At 40.1% G+C, this 22,364-nt stretch overlaps 1 protein-coding gene across 5 annotated transcripts in view; it reads left to right on the top strand.

Moving 5' to 3' along the window:
- Wdr37 (WD repeat domain 37) overlaps positions 1–22,364 on the top strand; it is a 66,690-nt gene that overhangs the window by 36,895 nt on the left and 7,431 nt on the right. For all 5 annotated transcript variants that reach the window (XM_013114649.3, XM_013114646.3, XM_013114647.3 and 2 more), the window contains 2 exons: positions 3,928–4,168; positions 5,315–5,456. In XM_013114649.3, coding sequence (XP_012970103.1) covers positions 3,928–4,168; positions 5,315–5,456 — 383 coding nt within the window. The remainder of the gene's footprint in view (positions 1–3,927; positions 4,169–5,314; positions 5,457–22,364) is intronic.

The following is a 22,364-nucleotide window of genomic DNA, read 5'->3' as shown; positions in this document are numbered from 1 at the left end:
CCACAGGGTAGGGCCCTTTAATATTAGTGTCCTTGAGATACCAGAGGGACTGCTTTCTCTTTTCATCATTACGTGAAAGGCAGCGGTCTGTCAGGCAGGAAAAGCCTTTTCACCAGAAAGTGAACTGGTTGGTACCTTCATCATGGACTTCTGCTTCCCAGAATTACTTTATGGCATTTCCCCTTCTAAAGCATGAAGTTTCAGAGCCTTTTTTGAGCCTTTTTTTGTTTGGTCTCTAGTGGGACGACACATGTTTAAATTACATGTCGCCCAAACTTTGTATGTGGTCCTGTTACTCAGATCCTTTCCTCTGCGTTGCTTGTCTGAAAAGGTGGCTCCATCCTACATCTAGGTGTTTATTTCTGTTTTTATTGTGCTTACCGTTGTAGGTCAAGAGTCCAGCAGTTAGCACACTTGTCATGAAGTTTGGAATTCTCTGTGACACACTGTTATGTCTCCATGCTCTGTTCTTAGCTACTTCATGAAATCTTAAGGATTCAGTTGTTCAATCTTTTCTGTGTCCCTGGGAAACTGTTATGTAGGGTACATGAGGGATATCCACTGAGTTTCCCCATGGACCACCATTGGGCATAGTTACCTAGGAAGAGCAAGGCAGATAAGACAGTGTGTCAGTTTTCACAGTCCATATTCTTTGCTGGAGCCATGTTCATCACCTAGTCAAAGAGATCCTTGTCTGCAGAGCATCCAGAAGTGTGCAACAGCACAGGTACCGGAGGGCTAGACTCCTTGGGTGCAGGTGTGGGAGCTGAGAAGCCTCATGACAAGGAGGTAGGGCCTTCTGAACAGTTTTATGAGTAACAGCAGAGACAGGAGGCATCTAGATACTGAGCTCAGAGCTACAGCAGTGCTGCAGTATTCTCATCAGGCATTTCCTGTGATTGTAGCAGCCCTTCCTGTCTTGACTTGTTTATCTGCCAGGAGTCATTTTTCTCTTGAATAGCATAGCCTGGGAGTGAAGCTTTCATCTCATGCAGAAGTGAAAGGGTTTTGCTGACCTTTTACCTTTCCTCAGATTTCCAGGCTCTCAATTTCTTTAACCAGTTGAATCTAATCTAGTGACTGCCCACTATAGCTCCTTTTCATCAGGAGTCATCTTTCTAGAATAATGGACATGCCAATAGCTCAGATAACTCTCCCTTTGCCTTTGAGATGAAGTCCTTTCTTTACAGGGCTTTACTTAGCATTCTCCTGATGTTTGCTTTTGTGAAAAGGCCTCACTGTTTAACTCTGGCTGGCCTTGAACGTATGGTAGCCCTGCTTCAGCCTCCACAGTGCAGGTATTATAGGCATGAGCTATTACATTCCTAGACTACAGGGTCCTTTCTGGTTTCCCTTTGCAAACACATCTAGGCTTAGTTTTTATACTCCTGCACTCCAGCCCATACTGAAAATAACTATGCTTAGAGCTTTATAGTAACCACATTCTTAACTTTCTTAAGCTGCTCCTGTCTTCCCCAAGCTCCCCCTCCTTCACATGTCACTCACATGTGGCTTCTTTGAAGAGTTACATTGCCCTGTGTACTCTCATGCATTCTGAAGTCTGAATGCATACTCTGATAATTTCTTCTTGTCATCATTAGAGTTATGCTTCCGCTCTTCCTGGTGAGGTTTCAGCGGTGCTTCCTCTGTCCTTAGAATGGCTCTTATCGTCAGCACACATTTGTTCTAAAGCCCCTCCAGAACTACTACCTCACCTACTTTCGTTCTCACACCAACCTCTTCAGAAGGGTTGTGTGAATTCATTTTTCCCTATTGAATCATACTCTGTGTCTAACTTAGTGTCCCCACAGCTCTGCTGTTCCTCACTCATTGCCTTTGTGGTTGGTTGCTCATCCAGCAGACTCTGAGGCTACTTTTTGGGATTCTAACAGTCTTTCCTCCTGTTTCTTTCTTGGGTGGCTCTCTAATGCTCTACCTACTTGTTTAAGTTTGAGTCTGCAGCTCATCTATTATTCTCCTATACTAACTAGTCCTAGTTGGTGTCACTCAGCCTTTATGGCGTTAGGGACCAGCTGTTACTGTGGGTCACAAAATTTGCATAGACTTTTTTCTTGACTCCAGACTTTGGTTGTCATCTAATTACTTAGTATCTCCCTTGGATGTCCTGTATTTGCTACTGAGTTCTGAACATTCCTTCTAACCTACTACTTTTATTCTGTTGTTCATTTCAGTTTGCACTGTTGTCATTCACTTAATAATTTGAACCATATACCTTTAAATGTCTTCAAATTGTGTGTGATCCATGTAGATATCTGTTGGCCAAATCTGAAACTTTCCTGAGAGGTTGTATTAATCAGCCTTTCTTCTCACCTTCATTACTACTACCCGCATCTAGATTTCTCTTTCCTGTAGTTATTTTTGCCCTGGTGCTTTCTGGGACCTGTGGCTTCAGCATCAAATTTATGTTATCACAGTCTGTAGAGGAGAAGGCTAAAAGCAAGGTAGCAGAAGGATTAGTTTATTCTAGGTCCTCGGCTAGCACACAGTCACTTTTTCACTGTGCCCTCACATGATCATTCTCTTGTATGCGTCTCTGCTGTAATTTGTATGCACTATGAAGTCATGATAGACTAGGTCCTACACCCAGCCTGATTGCAATTTAATTGCCTTTTAAGGGTCTTTTCCCCACTAAGTTCACATTTTGAGGTCTTGGGATTAGGGCTTCAGCATATAAGTTTGTGGGTGATACAGCCTAGTGAATTTCATTCTTTCATTTTCCTGTGTTTAGCAGTTAATCTAGGTCATACCATGTCTCTGCTTAGAAGTGATGATTTTTCCACCACATGTAGAATAGAGCAGAGTCCTTTCCATGGCCTACCAGGTTTTCCATGACATCCCCCGCTACACTGTCTGCCACCTCTGTCTCTGTGTCCCTGCACACACTAGCAAGCCCAATTTTGTAGCAGAAAAAGGATTCTATACTCGTTGCTTCTGCCTGGAATGCTGTTTTCTTCAGTATCGGCATACCTTTCTTTGTTCTCCACAATTGGACTCAGTTGTTGGTAGTCTTTCCTCAGTAATTCTGTATAAGCCAGCAGCCCTTCAGCTGTCTATCTCTTCTACCTCTTTCTTATTTTCTGCACAGCACTCCCTGCCACCTGATTGTATATGCCATGCATTCCATACTGTGTGAATGCAGATGACACAGATGACATACTTCCTTGTGTATCTTGTTCATCTGTCATGTTCTCATCCTAGCATGCGCATACACAACATTCATTCTGCACTAGTCCATATGTGAGTGTGTGTAATCTTTCATATAGTCTTGTCAGTTGTGTTGATGCTGGCATTCTTATCATTTAGAGTAAGCATCATCTTATGTATGACATATGTCCTCTTCTCCTCTGCTGTGTAAACAGCACCGTCTTTATCAATATTTATTGACTGAATAAACATTTTCTTGAAGAACTGGCGTATAGACCCAATGTTACATTTTTACATTATCTTGCTTTTAATAAAAGATTTTGTTGACACAAGAAAATAAATGATCTCTTATAGTTAACAGTGGAATTTTAAGTTATTATAATTTAGAAGTTTTTAAAGTATTTTAAAACAGGCTCCAAGAATTAAAATGCTTTTTGTATTGTGACATATTTTTGACCTTTAATGTATTTAATTTCATATCATATTTCTAATAAGCGATAAAAATGGAAATGTTGAAAATTGGTTTATTTGCCATAGTGACTTTTGATGCCATAGTGACTTTAATATTTTCCAGGATTTTTGGCGTTCCTTCTATAGCCAGACCTTAACATTGAGAAAGCATTCGTTGAGTACCAGTTAAATACCAGAATCTGTAATTGCATTGGTCCTAATGGTACTAAATCTAGAAAGATAAATGGTACAGCTATGTTAGAACAAACTCGTGATTCCTACAGTCTTTCTTTTTCTGATTTTTATCTTTAGCAACAAATTTCTGGTGAAGATGAAATAGAGTGCTCTGATAAAGATGAGCCTGACATTGATGGAGACGTGTCCAGTGACTGCCCTACTGTCCGAGTCCCGCTGACATCTCTCAAAAGCCATCAGGGTGTGGTTATTGCTGCTGACTGGCTGGTTGGTGGGAAGCAGGTGGTGACAGCCTCATGGGACAGAACTGCCAACCTGTATGATGTGGAGACATCTGAACTTGTTCATTCTCTGACAGGTATCTTCCTGTGAACATCTGAAATTCTTCTTAGCTGGGCTGTTTTTATGTCTGAGCTTACAAGTTACTTCCAGGTCAGGATTCGGTTTAGTGCTATTGGCTATTTGGTTGTCATTTTTGGAGATATCCTTTCTGATTAATAGAACTCTTTGTAGCTAAATTTACTTTATTTTCAGGAGATTAACTATGGCACGTATTATTTCAATATTTGAAATGTGGTTGTTGTATTGGTTTTCTGTTTCTCTTTGACAATTTTTTTTTAAAATACACGTAAATAGCAGGAATCTATTACCTTGATTGATCTTCTGGTCAGGTGTTCTATGCCCAACGTAGCTGCTCCTCAACTATGAGGGTTTGCTTGGTTGAAGTGAAGGTGTGGCTCGGGCAGGACCTCTTGGACTTGTAGTCTCTTTTTGTGCTCATTGGTTGCTGGAAAAATCCATCCAGTTTCTTGTAGCTATGTGACTGGGACTGTGCTTTCTTACTAATGGTCAGTTAGGGTCTGTCCTGAGCTTCCAGGGCTCCCACCAAAGGCCTCTTCCCACATAGCAAGTTGCTGGCTTACTGGCCAGCAGGAGCATGCCTCTGTTGCCCTGAATTCTCTAGCTTCTGGGAGGACCTCAGCCCTTTGACTGATTCTGTCTGTTTAAACCAGGTCACTGAGGACAGCATTTCTTTGATTAACACAAAGATGACTGGTTTAGGGACCTTAATTACATATGTGGAATTCTCTTTGGTCTGTTGTATACCCCGTTTATAGTAAAATATATTTACAGGTTCTGCCCAAATGCAAGACAGGGTATTGTACTAAGGGCCCACAAACCATACCATTAGAAGTTATTCTTGTTGGTTTCAGCCTCTTAAAGTGTTTTGTCAGACCTTGTAACTATTAGGATCAGAGATTGAGTTATGATGTATATAGTTCCCTACTCTTTAAAATGTGCATTGCAGAAATGATTTCAGGCGTATGAGGGGGACAGCCTTCCATACCTAAGTAAAATTCTGTAAGGTTTACTTTTCCACCAGCTATTAGTGGTGTCTGTAAAGATGATGGATATTTTTGATTCTTGTGTTTTTAAAAAAGCTTTACTCTAATTGTGTGTCTGCAGGTGGATGACATTGTATTTTTATTGTATTTGGTTGTAGGGCATGACCAGGAGTTAACACACTGTTGTACTCACCCTACCCAGCGGCTCGTGGTGACCTCTTCCCGTGACACAACTTTCCGTCTTTGGGATTTCAGGGACCCTTCCATCCACTCCGTGAATGTTTTCCAAGGACACACGGAGTGAGTTGCAGTTGTTTAGAGATCTTAACTATCTACGAAAAAGGTTTTGTAGGTACCATCGAAACTTAAGTCTAATCTTACTTTCTACTGTTTAAAACTTAGCTCCTTTTCATAACGATGGCTCTTTCTCTAAACATTTTGGTATGTCTTTCAAAGGATTAAGAAGGCTCTGATGGTCTCTCAAGAATTTGAATGGGATAGAATCTGGCAGAGGCTGGGAGTGGGTAGCTTAGTAAAGGAAGAATTAAGAAGTACCCAGGCATGAGTAGTGGGAGCATAATCCTATTATCCATCAAGAGGCCTGATTTAAGCTGTCCACAGCTATTCTCAAATTATTGTAATATGTCTTTAAAATTAATTGATTAGCGAATTAGATTAATTTAGATTAGCAAACTAAGTATTGGGTTTAATAATGGCATCGTCATACCCATGTGTCATTATGCTTTGTTCTCAACTGTTCCTCTCTCCTTATCTGGTTCCTTTCTCCCAGTTTGCCCTGTTTCTTAGTTAGGGTTTCTATTGCTTGGAGATACATCATGACCGTGGCAACTCTAAAAGTAAAACATTTAATTGGGGCTGGCTTATAGTTCAGAGGTTTAGTCCATTACTGTCATGATGGGAAGCAAGATGGACTGTAGACAGACATGGTGCTAGAGAAGGAGCTGAGAGTTCTACATCTGTGCCCAAAGGCAGCAGGAGAAACCTATTATATTGGGCGTGGCTTGAGTATATGTGAGACCTCAAAGCCCACCTCCACAGTGACACCCTACTCCAACAAGACCATACCTCCTAATAGTGCCAAGCACTCAAACACATGCATCTATAGGGGCCATAACCTGGTCAAACACCACACCCTCCTTATGCTTTCCTTTTACACATATTCCACTAATCTCTCTATTTTCCATTTCCTTTATGATCTACTGACCAGCCCTCTCATGGCTCCTAACATATAGATAACACACTTTTAAAGTTTTTGTTATTATGTGTATTTGCAGGGCATACCCTGGGAGGTTTTTTCTGCCTGTGTATGTATACATACAGATCATCAGTCTAATATGTATCCCTCTATGCTTATATTTCTATCAGATAAGTTCAGCATGAGACTATCTTAGCAGATTTCATCCACAAACTTACTTTTTTAGTCTTTTCAGTAAACAAGGAGATTATCTATTTAGCTCCTCATTACATAAAGTAGCGTCTGACATGTCTCTTCCTGGAAAGTTATGCTTTCCAGTTTAGAGTTACTAAACTGGAATGGTATCATTTTGAGATATGTGGCTATCTTATTCCCCAGCGGCCTTTCATCATTGATGATTCCTGCCAAATTAGGCAGTACAAGAATATTGCAAAAGGGTCAGGTTTCTAATTCTGCTATTCTTTTCACCCTCACTAGCTAGCCATTTTGAGAATAAACACAGATTTCTGATTATGCTTGTCATTTTGATAGTCATTGTCCTTTATTATCATTCTAATTTTGACTCTTGGTGCCACTGTAGGCCATTGAACCTTCCATTTGTTCCCTGGTCTCTAGACAGTGCTATTCTTTTTCTATAGTAGGATGATGCCCTAGGTTGGAAAATAGCATTGGCATCTCCTCCAATCGGTTCTGCTAACCTATACTGGAGCAAGCAAAATTAGGTTTGAGTTGGGTCAAGAAGAAAGCTTTTTTTCAGAGAGCAAGCAGCTGTATTTGTGAGAGCAGATGAGATCACAAGGAAACCAGCCAGCTTGTCCTTACCATGTTTGCAAGGACAGAAGGGAATTTGTGGGGGACTGGTAAAGGCTGAAGCATTGTGTCTCAAAAAAGGTACACATGGCCAGGGTTTTATAAGTCTTTGGTGTGCCTGGTCAGATGTAGTCATAATTCACAGGTTTGACTTGAAGTTCCCAGATTGGTCAGGCATCATCTCCATTCCAGAGAGTGAGCCATGAGTAAGCCAGGAGGCTGCCTGGCTTCAGTGGAGTTTAACTCTAAGGGAGTGATCAAGTGTAGCCTCTCCTGGTGTCCCTAGCTTGCCTTGTGGCAGCATTTAAAGGCTTTTAAAATTGGTACTCTGGTTATTTGAAAAAGTTGTATTTATGTTTCATGCTTTGAGAGGAGAATGTATTTGTATTACTGGCAGCTGGTGAAGGTGCATGTTAATGGCTTTTAAGGAAATTTCAATGTTAGGTTATTGCTAATTTGTATCCCTTTAGCTAAAAAGTGTAGTGAATGCTAATATGATATTTGAAATATATAATTATTGATACATTTTTGGTTTCTTTTTTTTTTTTTGCAACTAGCTATTACATGAAACAACAGTTGTTTTAGGAGCATGATTGGTTGTGATCCCCTCTCCCCCACATATACCCTCTTTTTGAGGCCAGGTCTTACTATATAGCTGTGATTTTTCCTGGAACCCACTGTGTAGACTTGGCTAGTCTCAAACTTAAAGAGATCCACCTTTTCCTGCCTCTGCTTCCCAAGTGTTGAGGTCAAAGGCATCTGGCCTAAGGAGCCCTTATTTTTAAATATAGACTGAGGAATATTTAAAAGATTGGTTAATTTCTCTCTCCAACTCTCCCCTTCCCCCTTTTGAGACAGGGTCTCTCTACATAGCTCTGATTGTCCTGGAATTCACTATGTAGACCAGACTGGATTCAAATTCAAAGATCTACTAGCTTTTGCTGAATGCTTTTGTTTTTTAAAATAGGGACCAAGATATAAGTACATCTAATTCACACGAACCTTCTCTCCTGTCCAGCTTTTCTAAGATATAAGTTAGTTAGATTGCCTTTAACCATAGGATAAGTGAAAGTTTTAATGAGAGTTAAATATGTGAATCAGACTTATTCTTGCCCAGATTATTTATGTTTTCTCTTTTTTTTAAATTGATTAATCACAAACTAGCATGTTGCATTGAAATGTTTTTTCTTTGATACTAATTTCCTTGCTGTGCAAAAAAGGATAAATTTTAATTTTTTTAAAGGCCTTTCTGACTTGGCAGGAGTCAGCTGGATTCTTCTTCTCCTAAATTTCATGTAGTTGGCTTAGTAGTCAGGAGGATTGACTGCTTTGTAGAGGACCCAGGTTTGATTTCTAACACCCACATAGTAGCTCACAACAGTATGTAACTCTAGTTCTGGGGGACCCAAAGCCAAAGCCCTCTTCTGACCTCCTCCGGTACTACCTGGCACACAAGAGATAAACAGACACATGTGCAGGAAAAACACCCACATACGTAAAATTAAAGTTAAGGGGAATTTTTTTTTGAGTGAGAAGTTTTATTAGAGAGGGCAGGGAGGGGGAAGGAAAGAGAAAAGAGGTAAAGAGACACAGAGGGAGGACAGAAAAGAAGAGGAGAGTGGAGAGAAGAAAAGGAATTCTTAAAAACAAAAGAGTGGCTGAGCTTAAAAAGTACCCTCTGTAACTCAGTCACAAAAAGAGAAACATGGTATGTACTCACTCATATATGGATTTTAGACATGAATCAGGGGAGTGCCAGCATACAATTCCACTGCCAGAGAGTCTGGGAAACAGAACCTTCATTCAGCGACTGATGGAAACAGAAGCAGACACCCACAGACAAACACTGAACTGAACTTCTGGAATCCAGTCACAGAAAGGGAGAACTGATGAGCAAAGGAGTTAAGACTGGGCTGGTTTAACCCACAGAAGCAGTTGACCTGAACAAGGGGGAGCCCTTGAACCCCAGATTGATGGCTGTGTGGAAAGCATGGGACTGACCCAGACCCCCTGAATGTGGGTGTCAGTGAGGAGGCCTAGGTAATCTATGGGGCCTTGGGTAGTATTTATCCCTGGTGTACACATAGACTTTGAGTGCCCATCCCATAAAGAGGGATGCTTTCTCAGCCTGGACTCTTGTGGGAGGACCTAGGCCCTGCCCTGGATGAAATGACAGTTACTGGAGATCCACCATGGAGGGCCTCACCCTCCCTGGGGATAGGAGTGGAGATTGGGTGGAGGACTGGGGGGCTTGGTGGCAGGGTGGGGGAGGCGGGGAGGGAGAGGGAGCTGGGACTGATATGTGAAACAAGCTTGTTTCTAACTTGAAAAAAAAGTTCCCTCTGGCCTTTCTCATGTAGGTTTAGGACTTGGTCAGCAGATGGAGCTGTATCTTTATTGAACACAAAATATGTCTAGTAATTATCAGCAGTAAGCCTTTAGAAACACTTCACATTTAGAAACACAGGAAATGAGACATTTAATATGGTTTTATTTGAGGAATCTTCATAGTAACTGTTGCCGTTTACCTTTGTCATGGATTCCAAGAATTTGAGCCCATATGACAAAATAGCAGCTAGTAAATGCATATAGATGTACATCTGTGCTTCATAAAGGGCATGCTTTTATTAACAGCAAACTTGATTTAATTTCTCATTAAGAGCAGAAGAATAGTCAGTGTTTGCAGTGTGTGTCCTCTTTAATCATTAGTTTGCTGTTCTGAATGTGACTTAAGAAAATAAGCCCTGGCTCTCCTCCTTTATCATTCTGGTGTGTTCACAGAGTTCTGCAGGCTCTGCAGGCTCTTCTGCAGTGGACTGTAATGTTCTGGATGTTCTGTTTTATCACCTGAAAGGCTGATGCCTCACACCTAGCATCCTCCAAATGAGTACATGGTAAGGGGCTTTTAGAAGCTCATGGAGACTACAGCACTATCTAGCAAAGATGGTTTTCTGGAGTCTTCACTAAGTTCTTTTCCTGAATGCTACAAAAAAGTCAGATTCTCAGCTTTTATGTTTACTCTTCTTACTGGTGTATCTCTAAAAAACTGAATATGAGAGAAGATTCAGTGAAATCTTTTCTTAGAGAAAAACAGTAGTTCTACAGAAGCCTTTCTTCTATATTTCATATAAACATGATATACGAGTATTTTGAGAAAAATGCATTTTAGTACACACTTTTAATCCTAGCACTTGGGAGGCAGAGGCAAGTGGATCTTTGTGAGTTTGAGGCCAGCCTGGTCTACAAAGCTAGTTCAAGGACAGCCAGGACCGCACTGAGATACACTGTCTCAAAAAACCAAAGGGAGAAAAAAAAAGAAAGTTATATTTTAGTTCATGTTTTCATTTATGAGAACTCAGTATAAATGCCTCCTCCCCGCCCCCACACACCAAGACAAGGTTTCTTGTTGTAGTTCTGGCCGTCCTGGAACCCTATAGACCAGGCTGGCCTTGAACTCATAGAAATCTGCCTGCCTTTGCCTCCCTTAGTGCTGGGATTAAAGGCTCCTGGTTCAACATGAATTCTTTAGTGAAAGAACCAATGTCTTTAATGTTAGCAGTTGACAATTTCTAGTTAATCTGAATTTCTGTATCTTGGGTTTTCTTAAGGCAAGGTACCGTTACATAAGCATCAAGATTATTAGCCCAGTTTCGTGATTCATTTTCTCAAGGAGTTGCGATTTTTTTCCCCTTCTCATTTTCTCTTTTTGTTATCCCTGTACTTTTACGTGGCTTTGGTGCCTTTTTGAAAGACTAGGGTTTGAAATATAATGCTTCACTGTAAGATAAAAAACTATAGCCAAATGGTTCCTTGAAATTTGTACTGTCATTATGTTTGCTGGATGCAGACAGAGCTCCTTGATGTCAGCTGTGCTTAAGGCTTTTACTTTTATCACACATTTTTTAAGGACTAATAAGCCCTTTTCCTTTTTGATGTGTTGCATTGATTTTCGCCCTGTATTATGACATCCCTTCATTATAATAGGAATGCTACCATATTAGTATTTATTAAATGTAATAGTGTATCTGTTCCTGGATCAGTCTTTAGTAGTTCTGTGTATACCAGTTTGTCTGAAGAATAATTTTAGGAACTTTATATAGTATTGTTTTTCTAGTAGCAAGAATGCAAACTTGTGTGCCTTGGCCTTGGAGAAATAGGTGGTTACTTTGAAATTTTGACAGGAATTTCTGCTAGAGGCTGAAATGATTGTTTCCTATGAGTTTCCATATTAATTATCAACAGCTAGCACTAAAACCCAGTGGTTTTCTTCTGAAATGGCTGACTCCTGTACAATAATGTGGTTTTTACCTGGTAGTGTAATTTAGTAGCTCAAGTATCCACTTTCCAAGCCAGTGTTATTCCTCTTCATCTAGTGCCCTCCTGTTGAGTTGAACTTCATACAGTTCTCAAACTGTGTGTGCAAGGAACTCTTACTATTCTGAGAATTGTTAGGTTAAATCCACTTACTGCTGTTTGAGAGGAACATGTAGATAGATAGATACCTATTTGCTTGCTTATAAATAACCAAAGACCACCAGCTCTGCTCCTCTGAGATTAATTCCTCTTGGTACCATTGCCTTGTCTAAAAACTTGATATTTTTTCCTTTCCTCGCCAGTATCCCCCTTTCCTAAGGTTCTGACCCGCCCTTTGTTTTGTTTCAATTACTATGGAAAGGAACTGACAGTTGAGGCAGTCACTGGTCATTAAACTTCCTCCATGGGTGGCCAATGACTAGTTTATATATCTACTGACAGTATTTATTTACAAGTGTGAATCAACTTTGGCATTGAAAACGGTCTGAAATTAGCTCAGCATGGATGAATATTTGAGAATGGAAGGTTTTTGTTTCTTTTTGGCTTTCTTTATACATGGTTGTAACTTTTTGTGAGATTTGGTTCTTTCTTCTAAGGAAACTGAAATGCATCTAACAAAAAAATCATATTAAAATTGTAATGATTACTTTGAAGATATAACATTTTCATATGCCTTTATTGCCAAGTATCTGGTGGGGGGTAGTTACTACTAAGTAGTAAATTCTAGATAGACTTCCAAGGTAGAAGTAGCTTTGTATTATTTTAAATTTTATTTATTCCTTAAAAGAGGACTATTTGGAAAATGACATTTTTACCTGGATGACATTTTGTTCTTTGTTAAAGTCATCTTGTGGTAATCACTTTCATATAGGCTAGGTGTAACATGTTGCCTTCCCACCAGCTTGGTCTCTGAGCCGCATCAGTCCCAAATAACACTATATTATTATGAAGCTGCTGGCCGTTTGCTTGGCTTCTTATCGGTAGGTCTGACTTGATTATTAACCCATAAGTACTCATATATATTTACAAGAACTTGTCTTTGCTAGGATGCACTCCTGCCTCATCCATTTCTCCTGGTAGTCACATAGTGACCAGCTTCTTCACTACATTTCCCAGAATCCTCTTAGACTCCTATCTTGCTTCCCTATTGGCTAACAGTGCTTTATTGACATATACACAGGACTCTCCCATCATCTCCTTGTTTCTATCTAAATAAAAAGAAAGGTTTTAACTTTAACATAGTCAAATTATATATAACAGAACAGTTATCAAGCAAGAACTATAGTTACAATATTTTGTCCATTAACATTTAGTAAGATTCAAAGAAAATATCATCTATCTTTGTGAGTCTAAAGTCTTATATGTAGCTTATCTTTTATCATAACTAAGGAAAACTATAATTATAACTATCTGTCTTCAACTCTATCAAAGACCACAGAAGGATAATATATAAACACTAGAATTGAGAGACATCTCGCTATCTGGACAGTCACCCGAAGTTCCTCTGTAATATTGGGGCATCCATCTTCAGCCCATAGGCCACAAAGTGTCTGGAACACTTCTCAGCAAAGCTGGAAATTTCAAACTGTCCATCTGCATTGGCAGTCTGTCAGTCATTTTTCTGTGCCCTGCAGAAAGTCTGGCAGACTCTTCCATGAAGCAAGAACCCTGTAGGACTCTTTGAGTTCAGCAGTCACTTTCCTGTGGGTCCTGTATATCCAGTTTATACGGCAACAGTCAAGCAGTCCAGGCAAGAGCAGTTTCTTGCCCAAATGGCTAATCTTGCCATGTTAAAAGGAAACTCCATAATGAGTTTCTTTGATGCCCATCTTCCTCTCAGACATAATTGGTGTGCCAGGAGCAGACGTTTCTCATTGTCAAGAAAAACCCTAAACCATTTTAAATGCCATTTTCTGGAGGTCTTTGAAAGGTTTGAAGACTATCTATCTATCTATCTATCTATCTATCTATCTATCTATCTATCTATCTCAAATATATCTCTGTATATCTAGAAAACCTAACTTACCTAACTATAAATTCTGACTATTATAAGTAACTGTCTATAGTCTGTATGTAATTATGCATTACGTTTTAAAAGATCAGTATAAGCACAATACTTAATCAAGAGGAGAAATATACATATCACAAAATTGACCTTAAATTTGTATCAATAAATGAAAATCCATTCCAAGACAAAGTATCCATTTCTATATCATATTCCCTTTTCTCCCTTTAGAAAGAGATTGACTGTGATCATTACCATTTGTAACCAACCCTGTATAATTGAAAATAAACATTTAAACAATATTTTGTAATTTGGATGTTGCTCATTCAAAACTGCTTCCTGCTGGGTGGGGATGCTGTCCATACCATGGGGATCATTTCTGCTTCAGCTAGGGAGAAGTGGGTGGTTTTCTGCTGTCAAGCTGTATTGTGATGGACATTTTGGAGGACTGTACTTGTTTTTTATTTTAATTATTTAAATTAATTTTATTTTGTGTTTTCAAGACGAGGTTTCATGGAGCCTCTCTGTCCCTTAATACCTACACTTAAATCTTCTTTTTTTATTAGCTCAGGCTGGTGTACTTGATGTATAGCTGAATGTAGACTGGACTCTTGGACTTTTTAGTAAGAAACCAGTGGTACCATAACTGCCATTTCCAACCAGTCAGTGCTGGTGGACTCCTTGCAGGCTTGTGTAACAAAGGATGGCAGTGGGCAGGATTGCCATCTTTAAGGAGTCAATTGGCTTCTATGAATCAGTGTTATCTGAGCTTTAACTTAAAAGGAGTATATTTTGGCCCTAGCTTGATGAATACAAGTAGGGGTGGTGAAAGTTTCTGCCAATAGTCTGATGTGTGGTCATACTAGGACTATGTACCCACTATGATGTCTTCGGGATTGTAAAGGTTTCTGATGTCTGTATAATTGTTGCTCCTCAAGTGTCAGTGCTCCAATGACCAGAAGTAGACAATGTATGGATTCTCCACATTAGGTGAAAGTAGTGAGCTATTTTCTTAATGGGTTCTCTTTAAAGACATGCTGCTTGTTAGAGAGTTGTGGTAATAATCCATTCTGAACATTTTGTTGGTTCGTCCCTTTGAAACAGGGTCTCATTTGTAACCTAGGCCGAACTGTAGCTCATTGTATAGCACAGGCTAGCCTCAAACTTTTGGCAACTCTACTGCCTCATCTATTGTTTATTGGAATTATTGATATGAACTGTCATGCCTGGTTTTATTCTGAACTTTAAAAGTGTCATTTTATTTTCAGTTTGCCTTTCTTGCCTAAGCGTAGAACCCATGGGTGCGGTGCCTTTCTGACATCCGTCATATTATTCCCCTAGTAGCTTGCTTAAAAAGGTATTCCTTAGCACATTTTCTTGGTAGCATCTATCTATGTCTGTCAGCAGTAGGAGTGTATGTCCTACACATGCATAGTGTGCATGCTTATAGATATACACTTCGTATACACCACTTCTGAGAGGCATTCTCATAGTGCCTGCAGCTCCTTTTTACTTGGGTCTCAAGCAGTATAGCTGCTCTCGGCATGCACAGTTCAGTTTTGGATGGGTAGAAGTGACTCTGTTACCAAGTTGGGAATCATTTTTGCTCAGTGTCCCTGTTTTAGGAATGAAGACCTTTCTCAGGTCGTGAAACAGTCACTGCTGACCCAGGACTGGGCACAAGGACCCACCTGGCACACTCTGCTCTGTGTGGTGCTACTTAGTGACTCATCTTTAGGTTTAGCAGGAGTGATTTTTCTGACAACTTGGGAATTTTGCTAATCTGTTAATATTTAAGAGTGAAAAAGCAGTGGCTTATGCCTTTAATCTCAGCACTCGGGAGACAGAAACAGAAGATCTCTGTGAGTTCGAGGCCAGCCTGGGCTACAGGGTGAGTTCCCGGAGAGCCAAGGCTGTCACACAGAGAAACCCTATCTTGAAAAACCTTTCAGTACATTGTAAAACCTTATAGTACATTGTAGTGGCTTTACTTTCTCTAATCATTCTAGTGAACAAATCTTGTCTGAATTATACAGAAGTGAATACATAATGTCTACTATTGAAATGTTGATCACTATTAATTATTGACAGAGTCTTGATTCAAGAAATGGAAAGTTAAATAATCAAAAAACAAGGGTGGTCATTTTTCACCAAGTTTAAACAATACATTTGTATGGTATGGGTATTGTTTTTCATTTATTGATACAAATTCAAGGTCAATTTTGTAATGCTTATATTTCTCCTCTTGATTAAGTATTGTGCTTATACTGATCTTTTACAACATAATGCATAATTGAATACAGACTATAGATAGTTACTTATAATAGAATTTCTAGTTACATAAGTTAGGTTTCTAGATATACAGAAATATATTTGAGATGGACAGTCTTCAAACCTCTCAAAGACCTTCAGAACATGGCATTTAAAATGGTTTAGGGTTTGTCTTGACAATGAGAAATGTCTGCTCCTGGCAGCACCAATTACGTCTGAGAGGAAGATGGGCATCGAAGAAACTCGTTATAAAGTTTGCTTTCAACATGGCAAGATTAGCCATTTGGGCAAGAAACTGCTCTTGCCTAGATTGTTTGACTGTTGTTGTATCATCTGGACATGCAGGACCCACAGGAAAGTGACTACTGAACTCAGTCTTACAGGGTTCCTGCTTGATGAAGAGTCTACGAGACTTTCTGCAGGACAAAGAAAAATGACTGACAGACTGCCAACGCAGATGGACAGTTTGAAATTTCCGGCTTTGCTGAGAAGTGTTCCAGACACATTGTGGCCTATGGGCTGAAGATGGATGCCCCAACGTTACAGAGGAACTTCGGGTGACTGTCCAGGCAGTAAGATGTCTCTGTCAATCCTAGTGTTTATATATTATCCTTCTGTGGTCTTTGATGGAGTTGAAGACAGATAGTTATAATTATAGTTTTCCTTAGTTATGATAAAAGATAAGCTACATATAGGACTTTGGACTCACAAGGATGGGATGGATGATATTTTCTTTAAATCTTGCTAAAATATTGTAACTATGTTCTTGATAACTGTTCTGTCATATACAATTTGACTATGTTAAAATTAAGACCTTTCTTTTGTTTAAACAGAAAAGAGGAGATGTTATTTGCCTGTGCATTTGTCAATAAAGTACTGTCTGGCCAATAGAAAACCTAGATAGGAGGGACTAGGAGTCGAGGAGGATTCTGGGAAGGGGAAACACAAGAGAGTCGAGATGTAACCGCCATTGGGGTAGGAAGCTCGGAAACCTCTCCGGTAAGAGACATACTTAGATTAACAATTATGGGGTAAATACTTAAGTCAGAGCTAGCCAGTAAGAAAAAAGCAAGGCCAACAGCTTCATAATGAATATAGCCTCTTGTGTGTTTATTTGGGACTGATGCGGATCTGGAACCAGGCGGGCGAGAAGGCTCCTCTCAAGGAAAGCTTCTCTTAACACATTTGTTACCAATTCTTTAAAATTATTGATATATTTAAAATATTCCAAAATTACAATGTTTTTAAATCAGAAAAACCAGATTTCAGGAAGCAGATGAGCCTTGACTATTAATATTGTAAGACTGACATTAGTGTATGATTTTTTTTTTGTTTGTTTGTTTTTGGGGGCAGGGTTTCTCTGTGTAGCACTGGCTGACCTGGGACTCACTCTGTAGACCAGGCTGGCCTCGAAATTAGAGATCCAGCTGCCTCTATCTCTGGAATTAAAGGTGTGTGCTGCCACCTCCTGACTTGTTGTATGAAACTTAATATTTTAACTTTTTAGTAATAATAATTTTAACTTTGTATTTTTAAATGATTTTTATCTTTGAATTTGTAAAGGGTTCTTGCTAATATAGTTAAACAGTCTTAAGAATTTATCCCTGTTGGGCATGTTGATGCATACCTTTAACCCAGCAGAGGCAGGTGGATCCTTTTGTATTAAAGGCCAGCCTGATCTATACATGAGTTCCAAGTCAGCCAAGGCTGCAGTGAGATCTTTAGCCCTGTCCTAAACACACTGCTCTAGAGTGCTTAGAAATTCCTGCAGGCCAGTGGGCCAGTCATTCCATGACTGTCTCAGATAGTTAACAGCTTCACACTGGCTGTTAGCAGTGCAGCTTTAGCTCTCAAATGTGTTCTGCACCTCAGACTGAATGGTCCTTCATTAAAATGGATAAACGTCGCTCGCTGGCTTGTCTTGAATGGAGGTCTCACGGGCAGTGTTTTTCCCTCTTCTTTTCTCCATGTTTCCTCACACAGAGTGAGATCTGGACACAGAAGGTGCTTAGTAGACTTTCTAGGAATTTAGATTGCAGAGTTCTGTTAACTAAATGAGAATATTAGGAATATTAGGGTAGTGTTACATGCTAGTCTCATTCTCCGCCAACCCCAATATTTGAATTACTGAAAAAGAATGTAGTACAAGTTCAACTTCTCTCTTGATGTTTTTGTTGTTTTTATGTTATTTTCTAAGTTTGCGGAGTTAGCCATCAAGAAATACTCAGAAATATGTTTCATTCAGGTACTTTTTTCCTGTTGGTTAGGCATCCGATCTCTTTAAACACAGGCATGTAAGTTCTGAAAAACACAGATAATAGAAAAAGCAAGAAGTATTACTTCTGAAGGTCCTGGTGGGTCTACATAGTCAGTCTGCGAGGGTGTGGGCTGATCTTACCTGTCAGGAGTTTGGTTCTGTACAGATAGCTTGGAAGGCAGTCTTCAGGAAAGAAGCTACTGCTCCAGACTTGGGGTACAGGGCGTGCAGTACAGGCCCTTTTCCCCACTTCTGTAACTTTGTGCACTGTTCTGTATTCTGGTTGGCTGGTTGGGACATACTTTAGTTGTCAATTCCAGACTGCTCGGATCTATTGTTAAATCTAGGTGAAGTATATACACTTGGCTATTAATGCTGGAATACATGAACAGTTGACAGGTCAGAGCAATAGCATCCCAATGGTACCTTCACCTACATTCTTGAAAAGAATTCTTAAAATAACATGTTTTTACGCATGTGAGTATTTTGCCTCCATGTGTATATGTGTACCATAGGCATGCCTGGTGCCCTTACAGGTCAGAGAGGGTGTAGGATCCCCTGGAACTGGAGGTACAGATGATTGTGAGCTACCATGCAGGTTCTGGGAACCAAGTCTGGGTCCTCTGCAAGAGTAACACGTTCTCTTAACTGCTAACTCATCTCTGCAGCTCCACATACCTTCTTAAAAAAACAAATCTCAACAAACTGCTTATTTTTTTGAGATTAATATTACATCATTTCCCATTCTCTTTTATCGCTCTATACCCTTCCTTGTTCTCTTTCAAATTCATGGCCTCCCCCCCTTTTTAAATTGTTGTTATATGTATATATGTTAATCCACAAAAACAACTCCCAAAAGATTTTTTTTTGTTTTTTTGTTTTACGAGACAGGGTTTCTCTGTATTGTTTTGGAGGCTGTCGGACCTGCCCGGCCTTGAACTCACAGAGATCCACCTGCCTTAGCCTCCCGAGTGCTGTCCCAAAAGATTTTTAAGAGCCAGAGGATCAAGGAGTTTTCTGTGAGATTGTGTCTTCTAGTAATTAATGTCAGCAGGTCCACCCATAAGTCTCACCAACATGGTTGTCTAAGCATGAGCTGACCAATGACAACAGTAGGATCCTGAAGTGGACAGGGGAAAAACCACATCCTTTAGAGAGATGGATTGTGTATGCTGGAACACAGGAGCCTGTGTTCTCATAGGGATGTCCTGTACGTTTGTGTTTCTGCTCAGGGAATGCTTTCTCTGTAAACACCAGATCTCTACTGCTCTACAGATACAAAATTGTTCTTTTGTAGGAACTTAAAATTTAAAACTAAGGAATGGCATCCCAGTAGTCAATTTTTGACATGATGCCAGAAAAGCACTCTGCATTAGCATTTCATGGTCCAGCATTTTCCACATCATACATTTCTTTTTCTTAGCTGTGAAATTTCGGCAGATTGTTATGCAAAACAGTTTTGTGTCTCTGTGTGACTGAGAAGACAGCTGTTAGTCCTAATGAGGAGTGCTAGCATTACAGTATTTCCGTTGATTGAGACCCACGGAGGGAGCAGAATGTTCCAGATCAGGCAGTGGTGTGTGGTGAGAAGGTACCATACTGTCAGCTGGAAGTACATGCTCGGCTGCTCTCCACGACAAGATAAATGAGTTTTGCTCGAGTTTGGCAGAGTTGGGAGCTTTTCCAGTGAGTGGTTGTAGCCTCCCCGTGGGACCCACAGTCCAAGGGTGCCATTAAAGCTGCTGCGTCTTTGCCAGGGTTTTCTTTTGATGTCCTACGATACCCGTCAGGGCCGTGATGTATTAAGAACCTAATGTCTTCTAGCATTTCATTAACATAAGGTCAGATCATCTTTTGTTGAGGCTTTTTTTCTCTACATTAATTAGTGAGGTGCTAGCTGAAATGTAACTTGGCCAAAGCCTCCTAGAACACAGTGCAAACAGAAGTCAGTGGGCATCTTTACCTCATGGTTTTCAAATCTCTGGCAGTTGAAGCTCTTTAAATGTTTCTGTAACCTTTGCTACACCTCATTTATAGTCAGATCCTGTGCTGTTATTTATTTAACTAAAGAACACATGGGGTTGGAGAGATGTCTCAACTGTTAAGAGCACTGTCTGCTCTTCCAGAGGATCTGGGTTCAATTCCCAGCACCTGTTTGGTGATTTACAACTGTCTATAGCTCCAGTTCCAGGCATCTGACACCCTGACATACATGCAGGCAAAACACCAATGCATGTAAAATAAAAATCATTAAAAACGACAGATAGGTCAATCATAACTTTAAGGTTTGTCCATATATCCATTCTCTCCATATCATACGTTGCTGTGTGCTGTGTGTCTTTTATGCTTTGTCCAGATGTAGTGCAGTAGTTTCTAACCCAAGTGGTTTTGTCTTCCTGGAGACACTGTTGGTTGTCACATGTAGAGAGGAGTTATCCACTGGTATCAGATGAGCTGAGACAGGGTGGCTGCTATACCACACAGAAACCAGGATACCCCACCATCAGAGAGCAATCCTACCCCGTGCCAGTTCCAGTTGAGTAATTGGGATGGGCAAATTTGTGTTGCAGATGCCTGTACCATGGCAAAGACTCTCTTCCAGAAGGCAAGATGTATTATGTGAAAATAGGGTTACTCCTGTATTAGTCTTGATTGTGTTCTGGGACCTCAGTGTTGGGTCATAGCTTATTGTCAGGTGTTGTTGAAAACCCTTTGGTTGTTAGTAGCTGCACTGGTGTTGTAGTTTAAAGTCCCCGATTAATGTAGTAGAACTTAGATTTAATTAGAACTTAGCAGTGCCTTTTGGATAATAGAGTTTTTACAGATTGGACCTGGTGATTAATAGGTTCTCATCAAGATACTGAATAGAGCATGGAATCACATCTTAGTACAGACTCTGGATAGGAGCGACTGTCATTTAAATTGGAATTTGGAAGTTCCAAGCAGTTGATTTGTACATTTAGGATGTAGAAACCAAACTTTTGTTCATGCAAATTAATGATTTGTGGGGATAAAAAGACAGCATATCTGTGTTTACCTGATTGTCGTCTTGTAGGGCAACTTCAACACCTTGTGAGCGATGAGCCTTCACATAGAATGGATGGCCCTGGGTTTTGTAGTGGTGGGAGATGGTTGTAGAGATGAGGATGAAGTCTTGAGAGGCCTCTGCATTGGCATCTTTGGGTCTGCTAGGCCTGGAATTAGGCAGTGTTCTGCTTGTGCACCAATCTGGAGAGATTGGATAGTAACGTATTAACTAAAATGCACAGCCAGCACTGCAGCAGGCAGGAAGCAAGATCTGCAAAATCCCACTACAGAGATGCATGGTGAAATGGGACTCACTTGCATTCAGTCAAAACAGTAGTATTGTCTAGGTCTAGGTATTCATTCCTCCATGACATGCTGGGTTTCATGTCACTCCTTAGTTCTTGGGATGAAGTCTTCCATCACATTTTCTTGCAGAACTTGCCAGTGAAGAGAAGTGATTGAGTTGAGATTTTTCTGCTTCAAGTGTCATTTTACCATTTCAGTCCTGTTTCTCAACAAGTGATTGATGACTTTGGTTTGAAAGGAAGGGTTGCATCACAAGTTAATCTAATATGTCATGGTCACTTCTAAATGGGACAACTTTCCCAATGACTAGTGGTGTTGTGTGTGTGCACTTTGATGCCATAGGACACCATTTTGTATCTTCCTCACTCATTTGCTCTTACCTTAGTTTTTGAGACCAGTTATCTTACTGAGCGTGGAGTTCACAGATATCAGAAGGCTGGATAGCTAACACATTCCAGGGATCCTCCAGTCTCTACCACCTCAGCTCTAGGATTACAGATGTCTGCTGCATGCCACTCCCCCCCCCCCCCCCATATGGGATCCGCTGGGGATTGAACTTGGGACCTAGTGCTTGTGTGACAAACACTTTATTGACATACCTATTTCACAGGTATACAGGTATATCTGACTTGGAAAAAAATTCTTACCACTGTGAATTGCCCAGTGTTTTCTCTAACTCCCATGTTTTGATTGAATTGGAAGTTTCAGTTGAAATTATTTTTTATTTAATACATCCTACCAGACCTAAATATATAGAAATTTTGGCAGACCATTTAGCTCATATTTTTCTAGTAACTTCTTTGCTGCACTGTCTGAAGGTGATAGGACAAAGTAGACATAGACTGCATTTTCCTGCCCAGCTGGGATATAAAGCAAGTGTCCTTCCTTATTTAACATAGTTACATTTATAAGGAGAATTTAATAAGTAGGCACAGGTTGCACAGTAGCAGATGCTGTAAACTTGCACATCTCCAACCTCTTTGTCCTCTGTCGCCTCTCTGG

The sequence above is a fragment of the Mesocricetus auratus genome, unplaced genomic scaffold (genome assembly GCF_017639785.1).
Source record: "Mesocricetus auratus isolate SY011 unplaced genomic scaffold, BCM_Maur_2.0 Super-Scaffold_100013, whole genome shotgun sequence".
Classification (NCBI taxonomy): Eukaryota; Metazoa; Chordata; class Mammalia; order Rodentia; family Cricetidae; genus Mesocricetus; species Mesocricetus auratus.
This window is presented reverse-complemented; position numbering and strand designations above follow the sequence as displayed.